This window comes from Rhodamnia argentea, chromosome 8 (assembly GCF_020921035.1).
Source record: "Rhodamnia argentea isolate NSW1041297 chromosome 8, ASM2092103v1, whole genome shotgun sequence".
NCBI classification, from domain to species: Eukaryota; Viridiplantae; Streptophyta; class Magnoliopsida; order Myrtales; family Myrtaceae; genus Rhodamnia; species Rhodamnia argentea.
The window spans coordinates 1,447,856-1,460,391 of NC_063157.1; the positions used below are offsets into that span (position 1 = coordinate 1,447,856).

General features: G+C 39.6%; 2 protein-coding genes across 3 annotated transcripts; one reads left to right on the plus strand and one right to left on the minus strand.

Annotated features, from left to right (window-relative positions):
* Positions 1-3,189: 3,189 nt before the first annotated feature.
* Positions 3,190-8,049, plus strand: LOC115737886 (probable sulfate transporter 3.4). The gene is made up of 13 exons (XM_030670289.2): positions 3,190-3,620; positions 4,198-4,246; positions 4,368-4,575; positions 4,759-4,930; positions 5,347-5,412; positions 5,517-5,630; positions 5,745-5,861; positions 5,968-6,094; positions 6,354-6,640; positions 6,808-6,998; positions 7,185-7,270; positions 7,662-7,738; positions 7,845-8,049. The coding sequence occupies exons 1-13, from the start codon at positions 3,276-3,278 to the stop codon at positions 7,986-7,988; spliced, it is 1,983 nt and encodes a 660-aa protein (XP_030526149.1). The 5' UTR covers positions 3,190-3,275; the 3' UTR covers positions 7,989-8,049.
* Positions 8,050-8,902: 853 nt separating this feature from the next.
* LOC115737897 (protein SYS1 homolog) lies at positions 8,903-12,119 on the minus strand. Of its 2 annotated transcripts, none has more exons than XM_048284734.1 (3): positions 11,500-12,119; positions 9,718-9,933; positions 8,903-9,409 (listed from the first exon to the last, which is right to left on the minus strand). In XM_048284734.1, exons 1-3 carry the CDS (start codon positions 11,721-11,723, stop codon positions 9,295-9,297), a joined length of 555 nt encoding a protein of 184 aa, XP_048140691.1. In that variant the 5' UTR covers positions 11,724-12,119; the 3' UTR covers positions 8,903-9,294. The 2 variants fall into 2 exon arrangements, with proteins under 2 accessions (XP_048140691.1, XP_030526167.1); XM_030670307.2 differs by having other exon boundaries at positions 9,707-9,933.
* Positions 12,120-12,536: the final 417 nt, after the last annotated feature.

Genomic DNA, 12,536 nt, shown 5'->3' on the forward strand with positions numbered 1-12,536 from the left:
TTTTCTAAAAAATTTGTACTCAGTTAATCTACGTCAGCTTTTTCATCGCCATCTCATCTTTCCCGATTGCCAACTCAGCTTTCAAACAGTCCATGTCAACAATAATCAATCAAAGAAGCAAGAGATTAATCGCCGGACAAAAGATGTAAATTCTTAATAAGTACCGGGACAATTTTGAATAAAAGATTGATTTTGAATTTCGTGCTAAACTAAAGAGGGATCACTAAGCACCTGCTGAGCATGCTGAAGGTTAGTAAACTTTCGATAGACTTAGCATATCTTGAGCTGACTCCGCCTACTTTATTGCGAGGGATTTGAAGAGAATCAGGACACAGAACCATAGCTTTTCCTTTTTTTTTTTTTGGGGGGGGGGTTTGGGGGGAGAAAGTTTGAGGTTGAAATCAAGAGATTGACTAATGCCAACGGCAAAAAGAAGACCACTCCATTAACATCAGTTAAATGCAAAAGCATAACTTGGTTAACACCCAACGCAATTTGAAATAATTGAACAGCGTGTATCAACTTGCCAAGCTAGAACGGATCTTATGTCATTAGCACGTGGTGTTCGCGGAAAATTCTGCTTATTATCATGGTACAGTCGAAGAATGTCACCTTCGACATTACCTACGTTTCTAGGTGGCCATTGATGTTCCTGAATGATTCTGCTTCATACAAATTTTTCCGTGATAAACCATGTTATAAGTCGTCCAGTGCTACTTAATTACCCGGGCTTATCTCGGTTCTGTATTCATGCATCTTCCTCAATCTATGAAATTGAATTCTTTGAGTAAATATTATCTCAACATTAGGTGTAATATGACTTCAATTTGAGGTTGAGGTTGAAATCAAGAGATTGACTAATGCCAACGGCAAAAAGAAGACCACTCCATTAACATCAGTTAAATGCAAAAGCATAACTTGGTTAACACCCAACGCAATTTGAAATAATTGAACAGCGTGTATCAACTTGCCAAGCTAGAACGGATCTTATGTCATTAGCACGTGGTGTTCGCGGAAAATTCTGCTTATTATCATGGTACAGTCGAAGAATGTCACCTTCGACATTACCTACGTTTCTAGGTGGCCATTGATGTTCCTGAATGATTCTGCTTCATACAAATTTTTCCGTGATAAACCATGTTATAAGTCGTCCCGTGCTACTTAATTACCCGGGCTTATCTCGGTTCTGTATTCATGCATCTTCCTCAATCTATGAAATTGAATTCTTTGAGTAAATATTATCTCAACATTAGGTGTAATATGACTTCAATTTGGTTTGCACTGTAGTGAGAAAATTATCCAGGACCACTTGACTTAGATGATATTTCTATCACTATTATCCTGTCATATATTTCCTTTCACCTAATATCTTAAATTTCCGACATTTTAGTTATACACTAATTTTGTATTGTATTCAGCAATTTGATGGCCCTTTTGGGTTGGCATCGAGGGTTTTGCCTTGTGCTACCGCAATGGACATGCCAAAGCTGGGTTCGAACTTCGTACTACATGATACGTACCCATTAATGGCACATATTTTTCAATTCATATTGAAGTCCGGGAGCGGCTAAAGATGTCGATTCTAGCTAGCTTTAAGAGCAGCAGCAGCATCATCATCATAAAAATCATCATCTAAGTGAACAAAAGCTTGAATCCAAAACAAAAGATGATCATTCTCAGCTGCCTAAGGAAAAAGAAGGGATTAAAAATTGCACTTGGAGCAAGAGGTGAGATGGGAAAAGGGAAGGAAAAGTTGACAGGTATCAGAGGCTAGAACGTCTCTACTTGTGCAAAGCAACACAAAGTGGACGGTCCTTATTCTAACACTCGATCAAAGTCCCATAATGGCATTGAGGATCTGCTCGAAACTACGATCTTCCCTAATTGTATCTTGGAACGAATAGATGGTTATATCGGTTGAGTCTGCTGCAACATGCATAATCGGTACGAAGATGATAGAAAATGCGGGATTGCGGCCTTCTAATCTCATGTTAAAAAACACGAACCATGTGGTTCAAATTGTCCACCTAATGCATCGTGAGTTAGTTTACGTGAGCCTTCTTGTTGACCTAAGTGGAAAAGGATACGCCATGAACTTTTTTTTAGGTTGAAAACGTCGGAAACTTGATTTGGTTGGTCCTATGTAGCCTTGGTTTTGATCCTAAAAATGACTATTTCTTACATGCAAGAGAGAGGTGTTTTGCACGTTAATCTTTTGCTGAAATTAGAGAAGTTTTATTAGGGGATGGACCTATGCATCTGCCAAGTCTAATCTAAGTAGGCGATGAAACGATGCACAGTATAATTATAGGCTTTTTGCCTTAGTTTTGAACATTTTTCTACCATTCTATCCTGCGAATGACAACTTCTTACATGCAAAAGAGAGGTCCTTTATACGTTAACCTTTTGCTGAAATTAGAGAAGTTCTAAAGTTGAATGAACCCATAAATATGCCAAGTCTAATCTAGTGGTATTTTACCATCCGCCATCTCTCTCTCTCTGCCTTTTTCTTTGTGTTAGGAATATAAAATGTACTTGAAAATGTGGTCATTGCAGGTGATGAAACGGTCTAGAGTATGAAGGATTATTTAGATTTAGTTTTGGATGTGCATCACCTTTGATCCCACGAATGGCTGTTACTTTTCTGCAAAATAGAGGTTTTCTACACATTAATCTTTCGTTGAAATCGGGAAAGTCCTATAAGTGAATGAGCCTATTCGTATGCCAAAGCCTAATCTAAGTGGCATGACTGCGGATATGCACAACGTGGTGATTAATACTTTTGTTCCCGTTTACTATCGAAAGTTAACGGATGGAAGGACTATCTGTTGTAAACATGAACACGACTTCTTGATATTGAGACCGTTACATAATAAGAAAGTTGGTTTGAATTAGAAAAGGATTTTATTAAATGATGCCACCTCTAATCCAATTCTTTCAATTCCTTGCCAAAATTTGTCATGTTGAACAAATTTCATTTTCGTGAGAAATTGCAACACGGTCAAAATCTCCACTATCAAAGAAATTTACGACGGTTCCAGGAAAATCCGGAACAAAATGACCGAACTACCCCTGGGGATGAAGTAACTTACACTTACTAACTGCAGCTTCTCATTAACTACATCCCTGACACATACCCTCTTCCCTCTCTCTCTCTCTCTTCAAAGTCCCTCCTTTTTACGCTATAAAAGCACGCCATGCAATGCCTTGGTCCTTCAACAAGCGCTTCCTGAGTCTCTCTTACACATACCATCAGCAGAAATTTGTTTTCTGAAATGGGTCTGAATTCAAACAGAGTAGAGAACTTCTCAGGCAATGAGGCCACCATCATCGGAGTCTCCACCCCAGAGACGACACCGTCATCACCACCCTTGGAAGTGCACAGAGTTTGCTTGCCACCCAAAGCCACCACATTCCAGAAACTCAAGCACAGGCTCTCTGAGATCTTCTTCCCTGACGACCCGCTCCACAGGTTCAAGAACCAGACATCACTGAGGAAACTCGTCCTGGGTCTTCAGTACTTGTTCCCCATTTTTCAGTGGGCGCCTGAGTATGATCGAAGGCTGTTTCGGTCTGACGTCATCTCCGGCCTCACCATTGCTAGCCTTGCGATCCCACAGGTGAGTGAGTGAGTGAGTGAGTGAGTGAGAAAGAGACTCTGTTTTGTTTTTGTGTGTGCATGGAGATTTGAGGTTTCGGTGTTTCTCAGAGAATTTAGTGGTTCAAGTTTCCGTTTAGTGTGTGTCAATTAGCTTTCATAGGAATTCAAAGTTGGTTGATTTGGTTTGTTGATTATACGGTTTCGTGATTCAGTCGGTTCAGTCAGTTTTCTGGGTCTTTTCAGTTAAATGCTTTTGTCTGGTTCTGACATGGTGCAGGTATGCCTTGGTTAACTTTTGAATTCCCTTTTGTCATTATTGATTTCCTGGAAGAGGGCTCGATGTTATGACGGTGATGAATTAAACGAGGAGTTAAATTGTCTGCTAGATACAATTATCCTGTAAAATGACTTAGTTGAGGTTCTTGAATTTTCTGGCTGTTTTCTTTTTTTTCCCTTTTGTGAAAGAAATACTAATGCATAGTCCATTTCTTCCTTTTCTTCTTTCTCTAGTCTTTATCTTTTCTTTTCTTTTTTCTGGCAATCCTGATTAGAATTTGGATTTGGGGTCATCTCAATACCTGTGTCTTGCATTGCAGGGAATCAGCTATGCAAAACTTGCGAATTTGCCGCCTATTGTAGGATTATGTGAGTGTCGATTGAATCATTCTTTTCTTTTTCTGTCTTGCTGTCACAAGTACATGAAACTAGATGAGCTTTTTTGGATCTGCAGTTTCATACTTAATTTAACTGTGTTTCGTTCATGCAGATTCAAGCTTTGTTCCGCCGTTGATATATTCAATCCTTGGAAGCTCCAGGCACCTCGCTGTTGGACCTGTGTCAATTGCTTCTCTAGTCATGGGCTCCATGCTCAGTGAGACAGTGTCTTATAGTCAAGAGCCAATTCTGTATCTCAAATTGGCCTTCACAGCCACCTTCTTCGCCGGTCTATTTCAGGCTTCTTTGGGTCTCTTGAGGTATCACTTATCCAACCAATTTTTTTCTTTTCTTGTCCAAAATTGTTTGGAAGTAAATTTTGACAGAGAACTGTAATTCCACAGTAAGAGTTCCCCAGAGGAGTTGAGTTAAACTGTAGGAAGTATCAATGAAGGAAGAGACAATAATACAGAATTGACTGAGTTTGATTACATAATTTACAGGTTAGGATTTGTCATTGATTTTCTGTCCAAAGCGACACTGGTTGGTTTTATGGCCGGGGCTGCAGTTATAGTGTCATTGCAGCAGTTGAAAGGCTTGCTTGGGATTGTCCACTTCACCACCAAGATGCAATTTGTTCCTGTTATGGCCTCTGTCTTCAAACAAAAAGACGAGGTAATCCATCTCACTTTCTTTTCCTTCTTGATTTCTTTTGGCAAGCCTAACGGGAATCTTCATACATGATATAGAGCTACTTCACATATTTCTTATTGGAATTCGAATGAGTGATATTATTCTCTTTAGCATCATATCTGTATCTCAAGAAAGAAAAGAGACCAGAATGTGTAATAACACCGCAACAGACAGACAGCATTTTAATTTTTTCAAAGGAAAATTCTGGCAATTCTTGTGCAATATGATCTTGGAACTGAGGGGAATACGATTTGAAGTATGGATCTTATGAAATCTGTTCATTTGGTAATTTCGACTTGTATAATCCTTTATCAAATTCGCTTATGGGGTCAATTCCAACTTATTCCCGCCTTCTTTGGCAAAAGATCCTTTACATAAGTTACTCTCGTGACTTGCAGTGGTCCTGGCAAAGTGTCGTCATGGGAGTCGGTTTCTTAATGTTTTTGTTGACAGCGAGGAATATTGTAAGTTTATCTCGGCCAAACATTCATTTTGCTAGCCATAATTATGTCGAATGATCGACTCATTCGTATAGTCTAACCATTGAGTTTCCATCAAATGGTCACAGAGCATTAAAAGACCAAAGCTCTTCTGGATTTCAGCAGCCGCCCCTTTAACATCAGTGGTTTTGTCAACTATTCTAGTTTTCCTCCTCAGATCAAAAGCTCGTGGAATCTCAATTGTATGAACTGAGGTTTACTCACAGTTTTTTGACGTATTCATAGCAGAATACCTAATTAATGTTTGCTATTTTCATGTTCGGGAATTTATTGACTAAACTTACTGTTATGCACAGATTGGCCTCTTGCCAAAGGGTCTGAATCCGCCTTCATCAAACATGCTATACCTGAGTGGCCCTTATCTAGCTCTTGCTATCAAAACTGGCATTATAACTGGAATTTTATCTCTAGCTGTAAGAATTTTGCATCACATATGCGTATTGCGATTGATTGACTCATCAGACACAGATTTTTTTACCGTTGCATATACTTATCCTATTCTTCATGACATCTGAACAGGAAGGAATTGCAGTCGGAAGAACATTTGCCACTATGAAAAATTACCAAGTTGATGGAAACAAAGAAATGATGGCTATTGGCTTGATGAACATTGCCGGCTCCTGTTCCTCATGTTTTGTCACCACAGGTTCTTGTTTTACTTCTTTGCATAACTAGGTTTTCTTTGTTTTGCATGCACAGGATTTTGTATGACCAACTGTCACCTTAGTTTTAGAATATACTCCTCTTTTCGCATGATAGCGGGTCCCACGAGAGAGCAGTCCACATAAAATTGTGAGAGGATGATTGGTGAATATGTTGAAAGCACCTGATTATGTCTCCTCCTCGAGAAAAATGGAGTTCCGTTTTAGCAGTTCTAACGACTGTACCTCTTCTATCATTTTCAGGGTCGTTTTCCCGGTCTGCAGTAAACTATAATGCGGGGGCGCAAACGGCAAATTCGAACATAGTTATGGCTACAGCAGTGCTAGTTACTCTGCTTTTCCTTATGCCACTCTTTCACTACACTCCCAATGTCATCTTAGCTGCTATCATCATTTCAGCCGTGATCGGTCTGATTGATTATCAGGCTGCCTTTCGGTTGTGGAAAGTTGACAAGCTTGACTTTCTGGCATGTTTATGCTCCTTTGTGGGTGTCCTTTTCATCTCTGTGCCCTTGGGTCTAGCCACTGCTGTGAGTCTCTCGCACTTGAAACTTGTTCCAACTTTCTGAGCTACGTTCATCTTAGAAGGCGTTACAATTTTTTAACTTATCTTAAACTTTAAGGAGGAGACTTTAATAATACAGTAGCTTCTTTAAGCAACCTAGTTTGGTTGACTTGACATTTTTTGGAAATTCAGGTTGGAGTATCTGTCTTCAAGATTCTCTTGCATGTCACTAGGCCAAACACCCTGGTATTGGGAAATATTCCGGGAACTCATACATACCAAAGCCTCAGCAGATACAGAGAAGCATCAAGAGTTCCCTCTTTTCTAATACTTGCTGTTGAATCTCCGATCTACTTCGCCAATTCCACCTACCTGCAGGAGAGGTCAGGCTTCTTGACACCTCTTCAGAGTCATCAGCAGATCTAGATGGAAAAAACTTATATTGGTCAAAATATTTGAAGCTTCCTGTCCTTTATAGGTTTCAAACATCATGCACATTCCCAAAGGAGTAGCTTTCTCCTGGTTAAAAGCATTTTCTTTGTGGTTGTAATCGAAAATCTCGAATGCAGGATCATGAGATGGGTGCGAGAGGAGGAAGAATGGATAAAAGAGAACAATTGGAGTGCGCTGAAATGCCTTATTCTCGACATGGCGGGTACTACCTTCGCACTTCCACCGACTAAAACATTTTGCATATACTTCCTGCAACATCTTGTCACACTCCAACAAAATAATGCTGAGATTTTGAAGCCAACAGTGATATTTTAGCAAATAAGTTTCTTCTAGTGACAGAATCAAAGAAATGCATTAAGTTGGACTTTTTTTCATGAGAATTCATGTGATCCATGAAGAGTTTTTACTTCTTTTAACAACTTTCTTCTAGTTCATGTGGATTCTTTCTGTAAGAGCATGCTTGCTCAATATATTAGTTTTGAATTCCTTTATGCAAAGCACATAAAATTTTTTAACCCTTCAGCTTACATTCTGCTTGTTTAGTCCTCCCTTGTCGATTGAGAAAAATGACGGGTCTCATAATTTTTCCGCAGCTGTCACTTCCATAGACACGAGTGGCATCGAAGCATTAGTGGAAATCAGGAAGATGGTGGAGAAGAGATCTCTCAAGGTACAACTCATGTTGAAGTTGTGAACTTTGTCAGGCTTTGGATGACACAAAGGCAAAGAACAAGTTCTTAATTCTCCGATGTGCTGTCTTCTTGTCTTTCTTGTAGCTTGTTTTGGCAAGTCCTGTGGGGAATGTGATGGAGAAGCTACACAAATCACAGACGCTCGACAGTTTTGGGTTGAACGGATTGTACATGACCATCGGAGAAGCTGTTGCCGACATTTCTTCACTGTGGAAGTGCCAACCGTGAGTACTGGACAGCTTGGCGCCTATGTCGGGGAAGGGCACAAGTGAAGAGAGGACTTAAAAAGTCTTTGTTGCACTAGTGAAGAGAGGACTTAAAGTCTTTGTTCATTTCCCTTTCCTTTTTTCGCCGGAAATTTTCGTAATCGCGGTTACAGTTTGCTACCCCGAGAGGAAGAAGAAAGCCATGCTCTTCCTTAAAGAGATTTTCATATTTCTTTCCTCCAAGACTTAAAACAGCCGAAAGCTTCGATTTCTAGTCTTCAAGGTTTAACTTGGTTCTGTTGCCATTATTTTCTAAGCACTTTGGTTCCTCAAAAATCAACCTTTTAGGCTATAGTTGTCGACTAAAAAGCTTCGAATTCTAGTCTTCAAGGTTTAACTTGGTGAGCGATCCTGACAGCTTTGCTCTTGCTAAATTTAGACATTCGCTAGACAGGACTATTACTTGGTTGTTCTTGGCACTGCAAAATCCATGCAAAAAACAATTCATACCAGTTCACGCATCTTCTCACCTGCCACAAAAGAAAAATTATGCATCTTTCTCTTGTCCATGCTTGCAAACTGCAACCAGAAGAAAAAATCTCAGCTTGAAAACGCTGTGGTTCCAATTTTGATAGTCCAAACCATTGATTGCGTCTGGCCTAAATAAACCTCCCCGCTCTCACATGTATGATGACACAAAAGCAAAGACAAGACGGAACTATTGGGACTAGGTTCGTATGCATTGGCTGCCAATTACATACAAACTTGCCAATCAATCAAGAAGCTTGTACCTCCACTGTGTCAAAATCATTTCAAGAGCTCATGGCATCCTTGTTCGTAAATTTTTGGAGGATTTAACAGTAAGATCCAGCATGAGTCACACTGCATACAACAGCAAGAGAGAGAGAGAGATGTGGAAAAGGTTAAGCTGCCCAGTAGAAGCAGGCATGGAAGTCCCTCTCATTAATAAGTTCAGCTGGTTAAAGAGGCTCAACCTTTTATTGACACAAGCGTGTTCTCGATAGTCTACGTCAGTCAATCCACGATTACTCAGACAGCACCCTTCAAACCAAAAGTTGACATGCTTAAGTTGCAGAAAATAATGAAAATTTCATTTGAAAGGTATGGACTCTAAGACTGGACATTTCATCCTTACCAATAATTGCAAGAAGCACAATTGGCATCGATTTCTCAAAGACAACTAATTGCATATTAAAAAATATCCAAAACAATCATTTTCATCAGCTTGACCTTATCCCACGAGCACAATTCTGACCCCAGCATGCTCATTGTTGTTGTCGATTTGGTCTACAACCATCGTGCACAATCTAACCTATCCTAATTTGGTATAGGATAGCATCCAGAGCATCATCCAGAGGAATAGCCCATATACTCCAATGAAACTTGTTTTTGTTGGTAGCGCTTCTCCAGTTGGTCAAACAGCTGCACCAACGATCCCAGCTCAAAACAGTGAACTAAAGAAAGCTAGTAAAACTTTAACAAAAAATAAATAGACAGAAAGCAATATCTTTTCCAACTATCATTGAGAAAGCACAAGATAGAAAAGCTAAAGACGACTCTTAAGCATTGCTTTGATGCGCCATTGCAGAGGGAAGCAAATGAGAGACGTACAAATAGGTCAAATCCTAACAAACAAGTCTCGAATAATGGGGAACTTAACAAAGACATTATCAGAAACTCTTCCATTGAGTTAGTTCAAAGAGTAGAAAAATGCCTTACGTGGACGATACCGTGCAATGGGAATTTCCCGCAGTTCACGCTTGATGCACAAATATTCACCTAGTAGAGCCATCACTGCAAGTCCAGTGCCATTAACTACCCACCACGTTATTGAGGAAGGCCAACCTCCATATATGATGCATATCAAGAGATGAATGATAAATAAAGTGGCAGAAAAGTCCGGGCATTTCTTAGCCCTCTCAATTAGATAAAGCATATATCCAGCTCTGCATCAAGATAACCAAATTCAATATAAGAAACTGTAGTAACTTTCTGCCTTCATAAGCACGTAGACAGTAGATAAGATACGTTCTCCCTCCATAAAACAAGTTTAAGATTTACAATTCACAAAGCACCTGTTATACCCTAAGGATTCTGTTTTCATATCTATGTTTAATATATTAGCAGCATATGGAGCGAGCCCAATGTTACAGCAAATAAGAGAACTATAGATGGAATGACATGGTAAAAGGTCCGGTTAAAGACCTCAGAGTTACACTGTCACATCCGGTTATCTCAAGCACATACATTCAAAGACATCTGATCATTAGCTTGAATGACTGATAACAGCAGACTCAAAGGGTGAACAAGTCATGGGTGTCTTTTCTTCAAACGAAAATTAAAAGGTGGTCCCATCACTGCATCTGGATTTGAACTTTACAGACAAATCATGTCTTCAGGTACCAAGTCGCAGATTCTTCTTTTTCTTTTTGTCACATAGCTACTGAGCAGTCTAGGCAACTGTGTCTAATACATTTGGACATATGACAACGCTTTTTTAGTGATTCTTAGAGTCACAAAATGGACTAGTGAAGAGGCCAAGATACGGAGTGTCTTCATGACGATTGAGAGAAAACAAAACTAGAGGGGGTCATTTGGGGGAAAAAACTAGGAAATCTACTATTAACTAAACCACTGCATACACGATCAGATCCAAAGTGAAACCAAATAAATTTACTGCACAAACAATTAATTGTTCCTGAGTGCAGTTTACAAAAGGGATTCTAACATGGACGTAACAAACTTTCCCTTGACACCATGACAAACCAAGAATGAATGTCACAAGATGATCTTTCAATTATTCAGTCAAGGAACATAAACCTTATCAACCCAATTGTCTCGTTTAATAACTCTTCAATGCAATTCCTGTTCTTCTTTTGGTGAACAAAATCAACGTTTTCCCCCACAGCTAAGCTTCATATAGTGAATTATATCATTTTCGCAATTTAACTCAACTTACATTCCAAAGGACAGTCATATGCTAACTGTCTAGCAGAAAATGACCTGAAAAATGTTGTATAAAACAACTTGATAGGATAGCAAAGCTAAGTATTGAACTATGGAAGAGGGGGGAAAAATCAGTTCGATATATGGTTACCAATGTATCAGGTCAAAGTAAGAGCGGGGCAATAATAAACCATGCCAATCCATTTCTCCTTACTAGAAGAGAATAAATTCGGAATCATGGATGATTGCTCAACCAGAAAAGACGTTATTCCAACAGTCCCAAAGCAGTGGAACAAGTGTGGCAGCTAATTTTATCGACTAGATAATAAAAACCAACCGGATGGAACCAAAGACATGAAAAAGCAACATAGAGAGTGAGAGCAGCATAAAGTTTAACCTGAGTTAGCATTGTTATTGAGGTCATACATGCACACATTCTTTTAAGTTAGAGCACTCATCCACACTCCATAACAATCAAAAATTCACATGAAAACGAAAGAGCTACAAGACATAATTGCAACAACATAAAATCAAAATATGCTAAAAAAAGATAATTTCAATCTCACCCTGCAACTGCAGTGAGCACGAAACAAGCGATGACGGACCACCCAGTCACCGTGGACGTGGACACAGCCGCAAAGTCAAAGAAGTAGACGAGGCTCATGCGCGAGACTCGAGTCCCGACGAGGAGCGACAGGAACAACCCTAGCGTGAGGTAATACAAGCATTGAAGACAGACAATTTGGGCAACAATGAGCCAAGGGTCCCACGCTACTGCACCATAGAACATGACTGCTTCCCCTGCCTCTCCCAAATCAACCAAAACTCCACCAGAAACTCTAATCGAACCCCAATTCGATCAAAACTCAGAGCCCTCGAAGTCAAATCCGAGCATTCCCAAGCCTGCACTCCTAGAAACGCTCATCGAAGCCGAAATCCGCAGTAAACCGAATCTCATCCATGGAATCCGACACGAACCGCATCGCTTCTACAACAGTGAGCCGATGCCCACCGCGCCGACCTGGATCCGAAACCCGAGATCACTCGGGGCATCGATATGAAACCGAATTGCAGTGGTTGTGATTCGATAAAAAGACGAAATTTATGAACGATTACGATTTGATGCTACAGCAGAAAGAGCGCGTAGTCAGAGAAGCACACACAAAAGAGAGAGAAAAGGATTGAGAAGCCGCAAAAGCCGAGATCACACTTCTCCTCCTCCTTTCTTCCTCGTACGTCTTTTTTTCTTCTCCTTTTTTCCCCTTTTTTTTTGTCGAAACCTTTTTTTTTCATTTTTTTTTTGCATTTTTTATTATTTGCTGGTTGGTCCAATTTAGGCATGATGTTTTCTTTTTATTTATTGTGAGCCCAACCAAAAAAAAAAAATAGAATAATGTCATTTGTCTAACTATATATTTAGGAAAATGTGCATACTATATAAGACCGAGCATCTCCTATTTTTAATGGATCTTTAATCCTATTTCTTGTCTTTTTCCCAATTATCTCCCGAAACTTTATGTCCATACGTAAATGCGGGCATTCATTATTGGATGTTAACTCTCCCGTGTCTCGATATCAAAATTTGGATAAATTTTATCCTATA